This window comes from Leucoraja erinacea, chromosome 20 (assembly GCF_028641065.1).
Source record: "Leucoraja erinacea ecotype New England chromosome 20, Leri_hhj_1, whole genome shotgun sequence".
NCBI lineage: Eukaryota > Metazoa > Chordata > Chondrichthyes > Rajiformes > Rajidae > Leucoraja > Leucoraja erinaceus.
In genome coordinates, this window is record NC_073396.1 from 18,931,182 (window position 1) to 18,951,106 (window position 19,925).

General features: G+C 49.9%; 1 protein-coding gene across 1 annotated transcript; it reads right to left on the reverse strand.

Annotated features, from left to right (window-relative positions):
* Window positions 1-1,973: 1,973 nt before the first annotated feature.
* On the reverse strand, window positions 1,974-10,610 carry mcrip2 (MAPK regulated corepressor interacting protein 2). The gene is made up of 5 exons (XM_055651493.1): window positions 10,458-10,610; window positions 10,312-10,372; window positions 6,502-6,632; window positions 3,206-3,316; window positions 1,974-2,174 (listed from the first exon to the last, which is right to left on the reverse strand). The coding sequence occupies exons 1-5, from the start codon at window positions 10,507-10,509 to the stop codon at window positions 2,107-2,109; spliced, it is 423 nt and encodes a 140-aa protein (XP_055507468.1). The 5' UTR covers window positions 10,510-10,610; the 3' UTR covers window positions 1,974-2,106.
* Between the last annotated feature and the right edge of the window lie 9,315 nt (window positions 10,611-19,925).

Here is a 19,925-nt window from a genome sequence, read left to right on the forward strand (position 1 = left end):
CTAGTTTGGCCCTGATTCCATGCTACCCATTCAAAGGTAAGAGCCTGGAAACCATTGGTGTTCATTGGGTGTGTGCATGAATCAATGTACTTTACATCCACAGCAAGGAGGTGGAACGTACACAGTACATCAGCTGCAAAACAGAGACGTGTGTGCAGGAATAGGGAGCATTGAGGAAGGAGTTGGTAACACTCAGTTCAGCACCACAGTCAGCAGATAAAAGGCCCCAAAGGAAAGCTGGCCCTGTCCCCTGTACTAAATGATTCCAGAGTTAATGGGAGCCCTCATGGCACAATGGTCCCCTCATCCCGTGCAGTGGAGAGCGATGGGACGGGATCCCCACATTTCTGCTGCTTTGGTTTGAAGCTTGGTTTGATCGGGTTGGACTGCCAACCACGGGAGCTTGGTCCAATGTCCCTGAGCCCCAGCGAGCTGTTGGGCCTGGGGAGGGGGTGCAGTCACACTGGGCCAAGCTGCAGAAGACCGTGACTTAAGTCCTGAGCTATAGGAAGTGGGTGAGCAGGCTAGGTATCCTTTGAGTGCAGGAGGATGAAGGGTGATCTTACAGAGGTGTACAAAATCATTGGATAGATCAGGTAAACACACAGTCTCTTGCCCAGAGTTGTGGAATCAGGAACCAAAGGTGAGAGGGGGAAGATTTAAAAGGAACCTGAGGGGTAACTGTTTTTTTACACAGGGTGGTGGGTGTATGGGACAAGCTGCCGGAGGAGGTAGTTGAGGCAGGTACTATCGCAATGTTTAAGTAACATTTAGACAGGTACATGGATAGGATAGATTTAGAGGGATATGGACCAAACGTGGGCAAGTGGGACTAATGGAGCTGGGACATGGTCTACTAGCATTTAGAGGGGCAGGACTGATGGGGCTGGTATCCACAACGACTTTAAACCCCTCAGCTGTGGGTAACGGGGACAGCCGGCCAGTGATCCTCAGGGTGGGGGCGCTGCAGGTGAATGTTTCACTGCCATTCCCAACCTCTGCTCCGTCCACACTGACCAGGCCACCGGTCAGCACTACAGCGGCCTGCTGGGCAGCTGGAGGGGGCGGAGCGTTCACTCAGCGACAGAGGGAGGGGGAAGGTGACGAAGGGTGCGGGCAGTGCAGGGTCTATGAGAGGATACCTGTTCACCAGCTCCCCATTCACTGCACAAAATTCAATAGGAACCTGAGGGGTAACTTTTTCACTCAGAGGGTGGTGGGTATATGGACGAGCTACAAAGGGAGGTGGTTGAGGCAGGTACTGTAACAACTTTGAAAAGACAATTAGAGACATGTAGAAACAGGGAATTGCAGATGCTGGTTGACAAGCAAAAAGTTCTGGAGTACCTGAGCAGGTCAGGCAGCATCTCTGGAGAAGCTGGATAGGTGATGTTTCTTAAGTCTGATGGATACATGAGTACATGGATAGGAAAGGTTTAGAGGGATATGGGCCAAGTGCGGGCAGGTGGGACTAGTGTAGATGGTGCCCCTTGGTCGGCAGGGACGAGTTGGGTCGAAGGGCCAGTTTCTACACCGTGTGACTCTAGGACAATAGCACAATGCGCGGCATTTACAAAACAGGAATTTCTTGGTTACAAGCAGAACGACGGGAGGAACGAATGTGGAGAGGAGGCGAGAAACAGGGCGAGAAATGAGAGTTAAATGTGGAGAGGCAGCAGGCGTGTGTCACAATGTTCCCAGGTGGTCTGCTGCTGTTGATCGAGGACAGAAAGGTGACGCTTGTTCACGACTCGACATCTCCTGGACTTTGTGAGGATCCTCGCTGTTCATCGAGGTGTAGACCGCTCCACCCAGGCGCGGTGGTCCGTGGGATGCTGCGTGTGGACAGGCACCAAATGAACACGCCAAGAGACGTGGTCTGAAGCATGTGGAGATAACTGATCGCCTCGCTAAAAACTCACGGCTTAAGGCAGCGATTGGCACCAAATCAAAGCAGAGGTTGAAGGCCGAAGGTCTGCCAAACATATAAGTTTATTTGTTTTTTACAGAAACGTCTTTGCTTTGTGTGAATCGTTGAGGGTGGAGGGATAGATGAGGAAACGGCAGAGGCACTGGCTGTGTTCTTCTCCCGTCAGACACTTGCCTCTAGGAGTTCTGAATGTTGGCCAAGAACTGCTTTGCCCACCACTCCTCCAGGTCGATCGGAACAAAGTCTACAAAACCAGAGTAGGAAGTGTATCAATGGAGCACATCCCAGGCTCAGACACAGAATGAAGCTCCCTCTACACCACCCCATCACACATTCCCGGGGACAAACGCAGAGTGAAGCTCCCTCTACACTGTCCCATCTCACACGGGGCCAGCAGGGATTGGATGCCAAGACCCCCTCACCTCTGTGTTTTCCTCAATCACTATCCGTCAAGCAAGCCCCAACATTTTACCTCCGGTGATGGACAGAGGGGAAAGCAGTGTCGGCCCTCTACAGCTCACACCCTGTGCCTGGGCTGGGGTCACTGCCATGTGTGTCTCTGCCACAGTCTCAGCTCAGAGAATCGGCCAAGGACAGCTCCGGTCTCACTGAGTGGCCCAGGGCCTTGTCAATGCTGATAGTCATTGGCCTTCCCCTCCAACCACCTTTTATCTCTCCTCCAATATTTTTAAAACTAATAAAGAAAAACAAAACTCTCCGCTTTAACCCTGACATCGGCCGTGACTCAGCAAAGCTGCCTCAGTCAAGTCACAAGGCTGTGACTCCAAGCCACTCTCGTCATTACTTAATATTAGATGTAAAATTGCTGGCAACTGTTGTGGAAAGTTTCTGGAAGCAGTGCAGCGGGTAGAGCTGCTGCCTCATAACTCCAGTGATCCGGGTTTGGACCTGGCCTCGGGTGCTGTCTGCATGGAGTTTGCACGTTCTCCCTGTCTCCATGCGGGTTTCAGACCGGTTTCTTCCCACATCCCAAAGACATTCTGGTGGGTAACTCGCCCCCGGGGTAGGTCAGTGGCTGTAGGATCGGTGATGGGATGCGAGGAAGATTCACTTTTAGTTTTTGGAGTTGCAGCATCTGCAGCTGTTGTGGTTTCCCCTTAACTCCCACTCCCCCTGCTGCCTCTGGCACGGCCATTTCCTTAACTCTTTATTTTGTTCTCCCCAACTCTTTTATTTCCTGCACACTGGAGGGTGCGGGTAGTTTCACTGCTCAGAGCGCCGCGGGGAGTGGAGAGGGGCACCGACCAGACTTACTGCTCAGGTTCTGGCTGGGTGATTTTTCCACGTACTCCACTGCCCCGCAAGGTCGTTGGCTGTTCTCAGAATGCCGGCTGGCCAGCAACTCCTCCTCCACCTGTTGCCAGGCTGCGGGAGAGAGAGAGAGAGTCTTGTCACGAGGAGCGAGACATGGTGGGAGACAGAGGGGAGGACACAGCAGGAAGGGTGCAGGGGGAAGGTTAGAACATAGAATGGTACAACACAGGAACAGGCACCTCCTTACATTCCTGGCTAGTCTTTCCTCAGCTTCCCTTTAACATCTTTTTGTCCACTTCTGCTGTATTCTATCTCTCCAGTCGTCACACTTATCGCTAACTACCCCCCCCCCCCTTAATCCTCTCAACTGAACAACCCCCGCCCCCCTTTATACTCCTTCAAATCATTCCTTCAAACTGAAATATAATTTTTCAGCCAAGAACATTTGCCATTGCCTGCCGACTGTCTTTCCTACAGCCATACAGCACAGAAACAGGCCATTCGGCCCAATTCATCCATGCTTGCAAACTAGTCTTCGGCATTAAACTTTATCTTGCACTAAACATTATTCTCTTTATCCTATATTTGTACACTGTGGGTGCCTTGATTGTAACCATGTGTAGTATTTTTCCTGACTGGATAGCGCACAATAAAAAGTTTATTTGCTGTACCTCGGTACACATGACAATAATAAACAGAACCTTTGTGCTAATTCATCTCCCCACTCTACTGTAGCTCACTTTGTCCTTGTCCTGTTGTAACATATGTAAAACACAGTTGTTTCCAGCCTAGACTTCTTACACACACGCTGAACACTACATTCCAGAGTCAGTAGTCCCTAGGGGATGTTTTACTCGGAGATTGTCTTATTAAACCAGCCTCATTATCCATTCCCACACCTAACACCAACTCCCTGCTTGAACCTTGAGTGGTTCTACCTGTTGAGCAGACAATTTGCATTCATCAAACTCTGGAATGCTGGAGGCTGAGGGGAGAGCTGATAGAATTATGAGGAGGTAGACAATAAGAACGTTTTCCCCAGGGTGGAAATGTCAAAGACGGCAGGGTGTAGCATTAAGGTGAGAGGAGGAAAGTTGGGCCAGGGTTAGGCCCAGGGGACTGGTTTGGTTGGGGGACTTGGTGTGGATGATTGGACCAGAGGGCCTGTTTCTGTGCTGTACGACTCAGACTCTCATAGGACAGGCTGTCTGAGTGCTGGTAACTGGAGATTGGGACTACACCCAGTCTGTAGTTGGCCCGCACACACAGCTCCTCCACACTGACTACACTCGCTTCAGTCCACTCCACAGCCTGCACTCTAAACATAGAAAAACAATCTGAACGGACGTTTCTTCACAGAGAAAGTTAACATCCATCCATGTGACCTTTTAAACTTCTGAACTGAAATTATTTTTCTGCTGGGTTTAATTATTGATCAGTTTGCTAAGCATCTGTCCCACAGCCCCAGATAAACTGCTTGTGTGTGTCATAGTCATACAGCAGAGAAGTCATCTATTCCGACCAAGATGCCCCATCCACGCCATCTCCATCTGCCCACATTTGGTCTATATCCCACTAATCCTTTCCTATCCATTTACCTTTCTAAATGCCTTATAAATGTTGTTACGGTAACTGCCTCAACTACCTCCCCTGGCAGCTCGTTCGATATACCCAACACCTGTGTGAATATGTTGTCTCTCAGGTTCCTATTAAATCTTTCCTCTCTCACTGTAAACCTATGCCCTCTGGTTCGTGATTCCCCTACTCTGGGTAAAAGACTGTGCATTCACCCTATCTATTCCCCTCATGTGTCTTCACTTTACTGACTTTTGGCCATTCCCATGGGTTTAAGGCCACTGCTCTCTCCCTATGTCCCTTTCCACTTGGACAGATGGGCTGAGGAATGGCAAATGGAGTTTAATGCAGATCTTTGTTGTGTTTTGGGCAGACTAACAAGGGCAGTGAATGGGAGGGCCCAGGTGAGTGTTGTAGAACAGTGAGATGTAGGTGCAAGTGCATATCTCCTTGAAGGTGGCAATAGTGGTAGATAGGGTGGTCAAGAAGGCTTTTGGCACATTGGTCTTCATCAGTCAGGGTATTGAATATAAAATGTGGGATGTTATATTACAGTTTTACAAGATATTGGAGAATATCTAAATTTGGAATATTGTGTTCAGTTTTAGTTACCCTGGTATGGGGATGTTGTTAAGCTGGAAAGAGTGCAGAGATTTATGAAGATGTTGGCTGGACTTGAGGGCCTGAGCTATAGAGAGAGGTTGGGTAGGCAAGGACTTTATTACTTGGAGTGCAAGAGGCTGAGGGGCGATCTTACAGAGGTGTATAAAATCATGAGGGGGAATAGATGGGATGCATGAGGCAACCCCTCAGCGATGGGGAAAGTCTGTAAGTGCCGAGACTGGCAACAGGTGGGTGTAACGCTGGGCCATGTGAAGTACGGGAGGAGCTTTAAGGAAAGTAGATGTAAAGCGAGATGCCAAACTAGTCGAACAATTCGCAAATCAGCTGGGATTGAAAGGATAAAGTATCGGGCGAAAGTATCACAGTGAATCAGTTTCCAACTCGATAAGTCAGTCAGGGCCGTTAATGATTAAAACTCTGCAACTAACAAATATTAACCCGTGCGAGAGAGGGGAAGAGGCATAGGCCATAGGTCCATGTGGCCAGGCATTTCACTGCAGCTAAACCACCCCCCACCAAGACCATCGGCTCGACGGGACATGACAGGAGTGGACTGGATGGGACAAGACTGGACGGGGTCAGGAGGGGATAGAAGGGCCACAGGGTCTACCGTCCCAACACCAGGCCTTCCAGTTGCCAGCACTGAGGGGCGAGGACAAGGCAGGCGAGGACACTCACACACACACTGGACCATGGCTGCTCATGCACTGAGGTCAAACAACGAGCTGCATTTATTGGGGACTCTCCAGAGTTGGGGTGTGAGACAAGCTAACCCACCAGGGAGAGACTGAGCCGCTGGGAGCAGAGGAGGGGGCCATAGACTCCTCCTGAACTGACTGTGTGAAATACAGATTGTTGTTCCTTGACCTCTGCCCATGGAGCGGGGAAAGGGGGGGGGGGGGTTAGTGGAAATGGGAGGGGGCAGGACTAGGCAGTAGGGGGTGGAGGTGAAGGTGTCCCGGAGGGGCAGAGAGAGGGTGGAGGACAAGGGGGAAAGCACCACGTGGGAGGTGTGTGTGTGTGTGTGGAGCAGGATAGGAGAGGGGGGCAAGGCAGGGGGTCGGGGGAGATCTCTCAGTCGCGGCCACCCTCCTTACCCTGATAGACAAAGCGAACGTTCTCCTCGTGTGCCGGCGTGTGTTCCTCGTCCTGTCGTGTCTCGGTGACCCCCGGCGACACGTAACGCTTGCCCGTCACTCGGTTGAAGACCAGTCTGGGGGCCGGGCCGCTGGGGGAGAGAGAGAGACAGGGTGACCACCAGGAGGAGACCGAGCCAGCGGCGGAGAGACTGACCCACTGGGAAATAGACTGAGCCAGTAGGAGTGGAGGAGCAGCCAAGACTCCCCCCCACACCAACTGCTTGAACACCTCCCTAACAGAAGACACAAAGTGCTGGAGTAACTCAGCGGGTCAGGCAGCATCTCTGGAGGACATGGATAAGTGACGTATTGGGTCCGGATCTCTTGTCAGGCTAGTAGGTGCCCAAGAGCTGTCTATCTTTGTGTCTATCTTTGATACAATCCAGCATTTGCAGTACTTTGCATCTACACCTCCCTCCCAGACCCTGGTCTCAATGGGTAGAGTGTGACAGGGGTTTGGGGGGGGTGGACAGCACCACCCCCAGATTCAGGAACAGCGTCATCCCCACCAGACTACAGAAGCGTCCTCTCAAGCTACGCTGCAGTCCTAATCTCCCAACCTACCTCATTGCGAACTTTGGACATTTCCTCTGTAACTGTAATGCTGTAACATTATATTCTGCCCTCTGGTATTTTTCGCTTTGCACTCACCGCCTGTTGTACTGTATGCGGTTTGATTGTACTTGTGTATGGTGTAATTTGGGTGGAGAGAGCACAAACAAAGGTTTTCACTGTATCTCGGTCCACGTGACACAACAAACCAACCCTGTAGTTCCAGCCCTGCTCGAGCATCAACGACTCTGGCCCACAGCAACGAACACACCCCCTTGAAGCAGTGGGCTGAGGGACCTATTTCCATGCTGTATCTAGACTAAACTAAACTAGACTAGACTGTTCCATTATGATAGCTGTTTCTGGGGTTGTTTGGCCAAACATTTGTCCACTCAACATATCTGGATGGAGCCAGTTTGTTTGCAAATCCAGCTTTCCCCATGGACTCAAGAGTTTATTTTTCCAGGAACTTCATCGAGCTGGGCCTAAGGTCTGGACCAAACCCCGACCTATGAGTCAAAAGGACCTCACTGGCAGCGCCAGGACCTGACAGGCAGTGGGACTGGTGTGCACCGCTGGCGAGGACCAGTCACCCAGTGATGCAGAGGTAGGCGGTGAGCGGACACTGACGGCCATGGAGCTGGTCAGTCAGTGAATGTGTCGGCACAGAACCAGAGTGAACAGGGGTCTGGGGCAAGTCAGTCAGTGAATGTTCGGGGCAGCCAGCAGTCCAGCACAGTCACAAGGCCAAGGGCAGTAACACCGACAGCCAAGGTCGGGCAAGTCACTCGGGAGTGGGAGCTCAGAAATGGACTTTGGTCCTGACTGCAGCCGCTAGGCTGGTTAACGATCCCACTGGCTCACGTGGAACAAGGCAGTTGTGTGGCATTCGTTAACTGGCCAGGCTCGGCGACTCTACCCTCACCATCCACTCTCCCCTCCCCTACCCTCACCATCCACTCTCCCCTCAAGGTTCACTCTCATAAGTTCATAAATCATAGGAGGAGAATTAGGCCATTCGGCTCCTCAAGTCTACTCTGCCATTCAATCATGGCTGATCTATCATTCCCTCAACCCCATTCTCCTGCCTTTTCTCCATAACCCCTGACACCCATACTATTCAAAAATCTGTCAATCTCTGCCTTAAAAATACCCGCTGACTTGACCTCCACTGCCATCTGTGGCAATGAATTCCACAGATTCACCACCCTCTGACTAAAGAAATTCCTCTTCATCTCCTTTCTGAAGCTATGTCCCTTCCCCTCGCGGTGACTGATGGATTCACATTTAAACCACATCACATCGATTGTCCCCTCACAATTGATCACCCCAACCCAACTCTGATTACAGGTTGCCCAACCAACCTCATTGAATAGTCATTGGAAACATTTGCAGGATACTCCATAAATCAATTCTGTATCTGTTCTGTTCCTGCCCTGGGAGAATGTGATGGGAGGGCATGAAGGAAGCTTCACTCTGTTTGACCCTGGGAGTACATTATTGGTCAGAGTAGAGGGAGCTTCACTCTGTGTCTGACCTTCGGAGTGTGTGAAGGGTCAGTGCAGAGGGAGCTTCACTCTACATCCAGTCTTGGGTCATACAGTGCCCACCATAATGTTTGGGACAAAGACCCACCATCATTTATTTATTTGCCTCTGTACTCCACAATTTGAGATTTATAATAGAAAAAATCACACGTAGTTAAAGTGCACATTGTCAGATTTTATTAAAGGCCATTTTTATACATTTTGGTTTCACCATGTAAAAATTACAGCAGTGTTTATACAGTACCCACTTTAACCACATGTGGGTTTTTTCTATTACAAATCTCAAATTGTGGAGTAATATTATTCCAATGAATTAGATCATAAAGCTTTGAGAAAGAGTTTGTAATCTGTGATAGTGAACATATCTGTAATCAGAAGCCAATAGTTCAAAGTGCACTGATCCTGTCAATATTGTGGTGGGTTGTAAAACAATAAACTACAGACTGTAAAACTTGTGAATGAAAGGATTTTAGAACTGATTTGGATCATAATTAGAGGCAGAATTAAGCCATTCGGCCCATCAAGTCTACTCTGCCATTCAATCATGATTGATCCACCTTTCTCTCTCAACCCATTCTCCTGCCTTCTCTCCACTTCCATCAATCCTTTAAAACCATAACAATTCAAAAACGTGTCAATCCCCGTTTAAAAAATATCCAATGACAAATTCACCACAATCTGGCTAAAGAAATTTCAGCTCAGGTATGCTGGATAACCGGTGAAACAGAGTTAGCGCCCACACAGATGATCGATGTTTCGGGTTGGACTCTACACCTCCAGCACCCGTCACCTCGTCCCTCTATCAACCAAATCACCAACCTTCCCCCACCTGGTCCTGGGCCACGTCCATCTCTTCCCTTCTCCTCAGTGTTTCTATGGGCCGTAGGGCCCACACTTTGCTTCCTGCAAGAACTCGAGCCCCTTTGTCACCGCTTTCCCAGCCAGACTTCAGATGTGCCGTCTCTAACTCTCTCTTCTCTCAGCCATCCTCCTGGTTAAGGATTTACTCACTGTTACTGTCGGGCAAGGGGCTACAGTTTAGTTTAGAGACACAGAGGGAAACAAGCTCTTTGGCCCACCGAGTCCGCGCCAGTCATTGATCACCCGTTCACACTAGTTCTATATTATCCAATTTTCCCACCCACGCCCTGCATACTAGGGTCAATTTATAGAGGTCAATTAACCTGCAAACCCGCACGTCTTTGCGATGTCGGGGGGGAAACCGGAGGAAACTCACGCGGTCACAGGGAGTACGTGCAAACTCCACACAGACAGCACCCGAGATCAGGATCGGACCTGAATCCCTGGGACAGGGGCACGGGGCAAGGGCAGGGCGTTCAATGACAGAGCTCCCGGTGTTCGGGCGGGATCTGCCCGCCGGGCCGGTGTCCGGTTGTCGGGCGGGGGTCGGTTTCCCGGGACCTGGCAGTGCCGCACAGACTGTTGCAGCCGCCACATGGTCGCCCGGGGAGGAGCCGGCGTGAAGGTCACATTTACTCCCGGCGCTGCGGCTCCGATCCACCGGGCGGGCAGACTGCGCTTGTCCTGCCCGGACCGGCCCGTCCCACCCCGGGCTCGGGTGTCACCTTCACCGCAAGGTCATCGGGGTCGCAGCCCCCCCCCCCCCCTCCGGTCTCCGCCGCTGCCCCCCGGTACCACCTGGTCTCACCTCTCCGCCGGCTTCTGCTTCAAGTCGCAGCCGGGCTTGGCTTCGATCTGCTGGGACGGACCTGCGGGGGAGAGAGAGGCAGAGAGTGAGTCCCGGTCCCATCTCCCGGTCTCCCGGTGCCCCCTCCCCCCGGTCCCAGCTCCTACCCGTCCTCCGCTGCGTGGCCAGCCGGCTGGGCCCGCGGGTGATCGTGTACATGGTCCGTTCGCAACGCGCTCCAGTCCCGGCCGCCGGGCGGGCAGGCGCCGCCTCCCGGGGCCGCTTCCCGGGATCCGCCCCACTCCCGGCCGGAGCCGGCCCCCCCCCCCCGGGACCTCCCCTCCCCTTCCCTCCCTCCGGGGATCAGGCAAAGGACAAGGCAATGACAAGTCGAATTTAATTTGCACAAGTGTGAAGGTCAGCATGGCTGCGGTGGGCCGAAGGGCCTGTTTCGATGCTGTACAACTCTAACCTCGCACTTCATTCAGGGCCGCCAGCAAAGATCCTGTCGCAAGCTCTTTGGCCACCAGCCTCTCACCTCGCTCCTCACCCGGGAGATCCAAACCCGGCCGGAGCCACTCAGCACGGGGGGGTCACCTCTATGCGGCTCACGGTGGGTAAATGTAACTGGCGGTGATGAAGGGGGGAAGTCTGGATTGTGACCTTGTGTGTTAACATAGAACAGAACAGCACAGGAACAGGTCCTTCGGGCCGCAATGTCTGTGCCGAACATGATGCCAAAAGAAACGGATCTACTCAGCCCGACCCATATCCCTCCATCCCTTGAATATCTAGAAGCCTCTCAAACACCAGTCTTGTCTGCCCCCACCACCACCCCTGGCACTCACCACCCTCTGTGACAAAAAAAAATTCCCTGCACATCTCCTTTAAACTTTACCCCTTTCACCTTAAAGCTATGCCCTCTAGTTTTTGACATTTCTACCCTGGGGAAATAAGTTCTGTCTATTCTATGTATCCCTCTCATCATTTTATATACTTCTATCAGGTCTCCCCGCAATCTCCAGTGTTCCAGAGAAAACAATCCAAGTCTGTCTAACCTCTCCCTGTAGCTGAAACTCTCTAATCCAGGCAGCATTCCGATTAACCCTCTCAGCACCCTTTCGGAAGCCTCTACATCCTTCCTGTAACAGGGTGACCAGAACTGCCCGCAATGCTCCAGGAGTGGCACAGTGGGCCGATGGGCCTGTTTCTGTGCTGCGGGGCTTTATGACAGCAGGATATTACTGCAACTGCCCAGACCCAATACCCAGACTTCCCTAACCATCTTTGGCCTCACAGCGCCAGAGACCCGGGTTTGATCCTGACTACAAGTGTCTGTACGGATTTTGTACGTTCTCCCAGTAACTGCATGAATTTTCTCTGGGTGGTCCAGTTTCCTCCCACATCCCAAAGACATGCAGGTTTGTGGGTTAATTGGTTTCTGGTAAATTGTCCTTAATGTGTAGGACAGAACTAATGTACAGGTGATCGTTGGTCGGCCCAGGCTCACTGGGCCAATGGGCCAGTTTCCAAGCTGTATCTATAAACTAAACTCAATTTCCCACAGTTCCGTGGGATGTGGTACAGAGTTAGGAACCCTGAGAGAAGATGGACTTAGGATGGAGGAGCAGGAAAGATAATAGGTTGAATAAAAAGAGATAGTCAGGTGGCAGGTAACTTTACAGTCATAGTCACACAGCATGGATGAACGCCCTTCAGCCCAACTTGCCCATGCTGACCAAGATGCCCCATCTACGCTAGTCCCACTTGCCTGTGTTTGGCCCATATCCATTTAAACCTATCCTATTCATGTACCTGCCACAAAACAACCATCTCCAACAAGAGTCTGATCCTCACCATTCAATGGTATTACCGTCCCCAAGTCTTCTACCAACTTGTTGTATGTACTCTTGGCCAGAATGTCATGTGGACCTGCACAAGGTGTGGCTGGAGAGCAGGTCAGAGGCTAGGTGTCCATGAACAGGTAACTCCCCTCTTGATATCCCAAGGTTCTGCCACCATCTCCCAGACACAAGCCAGGCCTGTGCCTTGCAAGGATGAGTGTCATCCCAACAACTCCAAGCTTGGCATTGTCTATGACATAGCAATCCACTTGATCAGCATTCCATCGACCAACTGCAACTGCACTCCCTCCATCACCAGCGTAGTGGCTGCCATCAACAAAATGAACTGTAGTTACACTCCTGGGCAAATCTGATCACTTCCCACACCTCTCCTACCACACAGACCAGACTTCCCACCATTAACTCCACCCTCACTTCACGCTGCCTCGGAAAAGCAGTCATAATAATCAAAGATTTGTCCCACCCCAGTCATTCCTTTTTCTCCTTGCTCCTGTCTGGCAGAAGCTTGAAAGTGTGCACCACCAGACTGAGGAAGTGTTTTCCCCTCTGTTATCAGGCTTTTGAATAGTCCTTCCTAGAATACCATCTGATTCACCTCTACCCCATTGCGGACATTGAACTTTGTCTATGGAACTGATGCGCTACAATGCTGAAAACTATCTTCTGCACTCTGTATGTTCCTTTTTGCTCAACCTAATGTACTTGCGATTGACTTGATTGTATTTATGTGTAGTATTATCTGATCTGTTTGGATAGCATGCAAAGCAAAGTTTTTCCACTGTACCTCGGTACACGTGACAACAATAAAGCGAAAGGAAAGACAAGGGCAGTCAGTGTGTGACACCTCCATCTGTGGAGACCCCCCTGAACCACACCCCATCTTGACCTGGATGTAAACTGCTGTTTTTTCATCATCACTGGGTCTGGGCCCAGGGCTGTGACACTTCAACAGGTCAGGGCAAGTCTGGGCCGATGGCTAAAACTGTACAGAGGGAGTGGTGGTAAACGGAATAAGGAATAAGAATAAGGGATAGGCCATGGGACTGAGATGAGGAAAAACCTTTTCACCCAGAGAGTTGTGAATCTGTGGAATTCTCTGCCATAGAAGGCAGTGGGGGCCAATTCACTGGATGATTCCAAGATATAGTTAGATTTAGCTCTTCAGGCTAAGGGGATCAAGGGATATGGGGAAAAAGCCAGAAGGGGGGTACTGATTTTGGATGATCAGCCATGATCATATTGAATGGCGGTGCAGGCTCGAAGGGCTGAATGGCCTACTCCTGCGCCAATTTTCTGGTTCTATTTTCTATGATTCTATGAATCCTTGTCAAACCTCCGGACAGGGGTGAACGTTCTTTGGCCATTTGTTGTAAGATGAGCTGGGAGTTAACCCTGTGCTCTCAACAATCCTTATCCTCAGCAGCACCAGGGCAGGCCATTGGAACAATACCCCATGGCTGCTTATCGGAGTTTGCTGAATACAAATTGGCTGCCCATGTTAATTGAATTGAAAAATTGAAAGATATTCCATGGAAACAGGCCCTTTGAATCCAAGCCGCCCATCAATCACCCGTTCACCACTAATTCTATGTTATCCCACTTTCTCATCCACTCCCTACACTCTCGGGTCAATTTTTACAGAGGCTACAAACCCGCAATTTTGGGATGTGGGAGGAAACCGGAGCACCCGGAGGAAACCAAATCAGTCACACGGAGAATATGCACTATGCATGTACAAACTGCCTATCCCAAGTAAATATATAACAGTCATATTCCCGAACAACATCTGGTGCAGGGAAAGCAAATTTCTAAAATAAAATACAAGTCCCATGAGCTGTTCTTCAAATATTTACTGCTGAATAAATAAGCTTTCTGTGGAAGCAACCCATTCTCAATCACAAACATTTCGTGGCCAGTCCTTGGATTGGAGACTGTGTCCTGCCGTCGAACACAGCGGAGTGCTGACCCTCTCTCTCTCTCTCTCTCTGTGCTCCCTCTGGTATTGCTGGTGGTGTTCAACCAGTGGTCAGTGGGTGGATGTTCACCTGCCTCAGTGATCTGGCCTCCACACCCGCGTGCCAGGACCGCAGAAGCTGGGTTGCTGAATATGTTTACCGTGTATAAAGCGTCCTCTGAACAGGTGGGTGAGCTTTGGCTGTATCCCTGCCAAAAGCATCTCCCCCCCCCCCCCCCCAGAGTCAGGAGGTCGTCATCACTGAGCTGGGCTTTGGTGGATCTAACCACCATCCCCCCCGAGCGATACCAAACCTTGCGGAGCGGAGATCAGCAGGCCCGGTGTGGAGCACAGGTTGGGAATGGGCAGGGACATTAAATATACCACATACCAGAGGTTATAGTGAAAACGTAATGAAAATATAATCACACACATGACAGAACGAAGAGAGACCAAGGTGCATTTTTGCATAGGTCATCTGGCCATAACGCAGGGCTGCTGTTGGGTGGGGAGATGGGCGGTGGGAATGTAATAAGTTCCCTCAGTTATAAATCTCTGTAACATTAACGTAATCCGTTTCTAGTCCAAATTTGGTGCACCATTCACTGGGAAGGGATGCCTTTGTCCTTTTGCTCCAGCTTGTGGCCCACTCCTTCATACGTAGAGTTGTTCAGATTCTGCAAGGTTTTAAGTTTGGTCTCCAGATCCCTCCTCTGCTCCAGTATTCCTGTCAGTATGTGTAGGGTCTGCAGAACCCCGGGGCTCTCGGACCTGGCAACTGGAGTCCCTGCCGGAGACTCATAGCTCTTTGAGGGTTTTGCTTTCAACTGAAAAACAGAGAGAGATTTTTAAGAAAAAAATGTTTAGAATCGTGTTTTACATCATCAGAGAACTCCAGAGAACTTGAGATATCAGCAAACATGCAATTATTGTTATGTGGCCAAACACAGTGGTCAATTTAACACAAAGACCAGCAAACGATCAATGAATTATTGATCAATGTCACCAGCTCCTTACGTGGAGCTCGGAGAAGCAGCAAGCAGAAGCAGAGAGAGAAGAGACTACTGGCTTGAAGGTCCGTGGGAAAGAAGGGGTCCGAGGGAAAAAAAGTTTAAAACTGAGGAATTTGATTCGTAACTTGGTGAATTATCAGCCAATTTATCAGCCAATATAAACACGGTTGCTCTGGGAGAGCGGCCTTGAGAGGGAAGTGTGAGTCTTTGGCTCGAGAGTCTTGAGAGAAAAGAGTGAGTCTTTGGCTCGAGAGTCTTCGGCGAGGAGGCTGAGGAGAGGAGACTATGCCAAAAGCTGGAGAGGACGGGACGCAGTGAACACATGACGGGTAAGATGATTCCGTGTGATGCTTGCAGGATGTGGGAGGCCAGGGACACCGATGGAGCCTCTGCTGCTACAACTGTGGTAAGTGTGTCCAGGTTCAGCTCCTGAAGGACCGTGTTGGGGCACTGGAGAAGCAGCTGGATGACCTCAGGGCCATCTGGGATAACGAGAGTTTCCTGGAGAGAACCTACAGCGAGGTTGTCTCGCCAAGGTTACAGGAAGAATGAAGGTGGGTGACTGAGAGAAAGGGGAGTAACCGTGGAGTGCGGGAGACCCAGGCGGCTGTGCCTAATGAAAACAGGTACACCCTCTTGGGAGCTGTCGGGGGAGATGCTTCCAGTCCAATGGACTGCAATGCGAGTTTAGAGAGTTAGGAAGAAGACTGAAAAGCAGGACTTCTAGGGTGTTTATCTCTGGATTGCCTCCAGTACCTCATGCTAGTGAGGACAGGAACATGGAGATAGGGGATCTGAATGTGTGGCTGAGGGGCTGTTGCAGGGAGCAAGGATTTAGATTTATAGACCACTGGGATCTCTTCTGGGGTAGGGGTGATCTGTACAAAATGGACGGGTTACACCTTAACTGGAGGGGGACCGACGTTCTGGCAGGCAGGTTTGCTAGGGCTACACGTGTGGGTTTAAACTAAATGGTGGGGGGGAGGGATTGACAAATTGGGAGTATAAAGATGGAGTTAAAGGGAAAGTGATTACAGGAAAAGTTACAAAAGACTCCCGAATTAATGGGAAGGAAAGTCCGAGAAGGGATAAGAGAATAAAGTCAGGGTCAATAGGGACTGGAGTGAGAGGGGAGGTGAATACCGAAGTCAAAGTGTTGTACATAAATGCGTGAAGTATAAGAAATAAAGTGGATGAGCTTGAGGCTCAATTAGAAATTGGCAAGTATGATGTAATGGAAATTACAGCGACATGGCTGCAAGAGGGCCAGGCTGGGAACTGAATATTCAAGGGTATACGTCCTATCGAAAAGACAGACAGGTGGGCAGAGGGGTGGGATAGCTCTGTTGGTGAGGAATGAAATTCATTCACTGGCAAAGGGTGACATTGAAACAGGAGATGTGGAGTTAGTATGGATAGAACTAAGGAATTGTAAGGGTAAAAAGACCCTAATGGGACATCTACAGGCCCATAAACAGTAGCCTGGATATAGGGTGCAAGTTGAATCAAGAGTTAAAATTGGCATGCGTAAAGGTAATGCTATGGTTGTTATGGGAGATTTCAACATGCAGGTAGACTGGGAAAATCAGGTTGGTACTGGACCAGAAGGGAGTTTGTGGAGTGCCTCCGTGAGGGATTCTTAGAGCAGCTTGTACTGGAGCCATCCAGGGAGAAGGCAATTCTGGATTTAGTGTTGTGTAATGAACCTGATTTGATAAGGGAACTTGAGGTTAAGGAGCCATTAGGAGGTAGTGACCATAATATGATAAGTTTTAATCTACAATTTGAGAGAGAGTAGGATAAATCGGAGGTGTCAGCATTACAGTTAAACAAAGGGGCTATGGAGCCATGAGGGAGCAGCTGGCCAAAGTTGACTGGAAAGATACCCTAGCAGGGATGATAGTGGAACAACAATGGCAGGTATTTCTGGGAATAACACAGAAGGTGCAGAATCAGTTCATTCCGAAGAGGAAGAAAGAGCAACAGAAGATAACTAAAAATGCAATACGGGGAGAAAAGATGAGGTACGAAGGTAAGCTAGCCAAGAATATAAAGGAGGATAGTAAAAGCTTCTTTAGGTATGTGAAGAGGAAAATATTAGTTAAGACCAAAGTTGGACCCTTGAAGACTGAAAAGGGTGAATTTATTATGGGGAACAAGGAAATGGCAGATGAGTTGAACAGGTACTTTGGATCAGTCTTCACTTAGGAGAACACAAACAAAATCTCCCTGATGTACTAGCCAGACGATCTGGGGTGACGGAGGAACTGAAGGAAATTCACATTAGGCAGGAAATAGTGTTGGGTAGACTGATGGGACTGAAGGCTGATAAATCCCCAGGGCCTTGATGGTCTGCATCCGAGGGTACTTAAGGAAGTGGCTCTAGAAATTGTGGACACATTGGTGATAATTTTCCAATATTCTATAGATTCAGGATCAGTTCCTGTGGATTGGAGGGTAGCTAATGTTATCCCACTTTTTAAGAAAGGCAGGAGAGAAAACGGAATTATAGACCAGTTAGCCTGACATCGGTGGTAGGGAAGATGCTGGAGTCAATCATAAATGATGAAATAGCTGCACATTTGGATAGCAGTAACAGAATCAGTCCGAGTCAGCATGGATTTACGAAGGGAAAATCATGCTTGACTAATCTTCTGGATTTTTTTGAGGATGTAACTAGGAAAATGGACAAGGGAGAGCCAGTGGATGTAGTGTACCTGGACTTTCAGAAAGCATTTGATAAGGTCCCACATAGGAGATTAGTGGGCAAAATTAGGGCACATGGTATTGGGGCTAGAGTGCTGACATGGATAGAAAATTGGTTGGCAGTCAGGAAATAAAGAGTAGGGATTAACGGATCCCTTTCAGAATGGCAGGCAGTGACTAATGGGGTACCACAAGGCTCGGTGCTGGGACATCAGCTATTTACAATATATATTAATGATTTAGATGAAGGGATTACAAGTAACATTATTAAATTTTCAGATGACATAAAGCTGGGTGGCAGTGTGAACCGTGAGGATGCTATGAGAATGCAGGGTGACATGGACAGGTTGGGTGAGTGGGCAGATGCATGGCAGATGCAGTTTAATGTGGATAAATGTGAGGTTAGCAAAAATAGGAAGGAAGATTATTATCTAAATGGTGTCAAGTTGGGAAAAGAGGAAATGCAACGGGATCTGGGGGTCCTTGTTCATCTGTCAATGAAAGTAACCATGCAGGTACAGCAGGCAGTGAAGAGAGCGAATGGCATATTGACCTTCATAACAAGAGGTGTTGAGTATAGGAGCAAAGAAGTCCTTCTGCAGCTGTACAGGGCCCTAGTGAAATCACACCTGGAATATTGTGTGCAATTTTGGTCTCCAAATTTGAGGAAGGACATTCTTGCTATTGAGGGAGTGCTGCGTAGGTTCACAAGGTTAATTCCCGGGATGGCGGGACTGTCATATGCTGAGAGAATGGAGTGGCTGGGCTTGTATACTCTGGAATTTTAGAAGGATGAGAGGGTATCTTATTGAAACATATAAGATTATTAAGGGTTTGGACACACTAGAGGCAGGAAGCATGTCCCCAATGTTGGGGGAGTCCAGAACCAGGGGCCACAGTTTTAGAATAAGGGGTAAGCCATTTAGAACGGAGATGAGGAAACACTTTTTCACATAGAGAGTTGTGAGTCTGTGGAATTCTCTGCCTCAGAAGGCAGTGGAAGCCGGTATTCTGGAAACTTTCAAAAGAGAGCTAGATAGGGCTCTTGAAGATAACGGAGTCAAGGGATATGGGGAGAAGGCTGGAACGGGGTACTGATTGTAGATGATCAGCCATGATCACATTGAATGGCGGTGCTGGCTAGAAGGGCCGAATGGCCTACTCCTGCACCTATTGTCAGAGAGAAATGGGAGGGATTTTCATCCACAGAATCGTTTTCTCTTCAGTTTTGACCTCCAGATGCACACATCTCATGATTTGAAAGCTTGTTGTTGGAGATCCAAACAGCGTGCAGCGTGACCAGTGGTGAGAACCCACCCTGCTGGGATGCTTGTGGCATCCACCTGAACTTGTTTGGAGGGCACAGGGATGGGGGAAGGGATGTGAGACAGCAGTTAGTGGGATACGCTGCCTTTGTGGTGAGTGAGGGTGGGTGAAGGGATGTGGGACTGACGAGTTGGGAGGACATGCCGTGGTTGTGGTGAGGAGAGCTGGGGAAAGGATATGGGAGGGAATGTGGAACTGGACAGGTGGGAAAACATGCTGCCATTGTGGGGAGGGGAATGGGGGTAGAAATGTGGGATGACATGGGAGGGATGTGGGATGAGACGCTGCAGTTGTGTTGGTGGGAGGGGGAAGGGATGGGGAAAAGACGACATGGGAGGGATGTGGGAGCACATGCTGCCATTTTGGTGAGGGACCACAGTGAGGTGGGTGCAGGGCATTGCCTGCCATACCTTCCCTCCATTCAGTCTCCGCAGCAGCAGATGGAGCCATAAGGCCAGGGGCAGCACAGCCAGGAAGCCGAAGAAGTAGAGCCAGGCATGGGCCTCCTCCTCGTCAGCGAAGCAGAGGCTGTGGAGAGGGAAGGCCAGGCAGTACTGAGGCTTGGCCTCATTCATGCCGAACAAGTCTTTGAGAAAGAGGTCCATGGACGAGCTGCAGTCAGCTGTACGGTGGGGCAAGGAGGACAAGGTGGACTTCAGCCGGGAGAGCAGCCATGAGGTCCACAGCTGGAGCCTGAAGTCACCGACGCCTGTGCATGACGTCACAAAGCGTCACCATGTGCACTCCAATCACAGCGCGCTGCATGTGTCA

Bases quoted from the DNA above. Each gene is read 5' to 3' on its own strand.
- mcrip2 (XM_055651493.1), bottom strand. From the start codon at position 10,509: ATGTACACGATCACCCGCGGGCCCAGCCGGCTGGCCACGCAGCGGAGG. The intron at 6,633-10,311 runs GTGAGACCAGGT...TCTCTCCCCCAG, and splicing joins AAGCAGAAGCCGGCGGAGAG to CGGCCCGGCCCCCAGACTGG. The intron at 2,175-3,205 runs GTAAGTCTGGTC...CTGGTTTTGTAG, and splicing joins ACCCAGCCAGAACCTGAGCA to ACTTTGTTCCGATCGACCTG.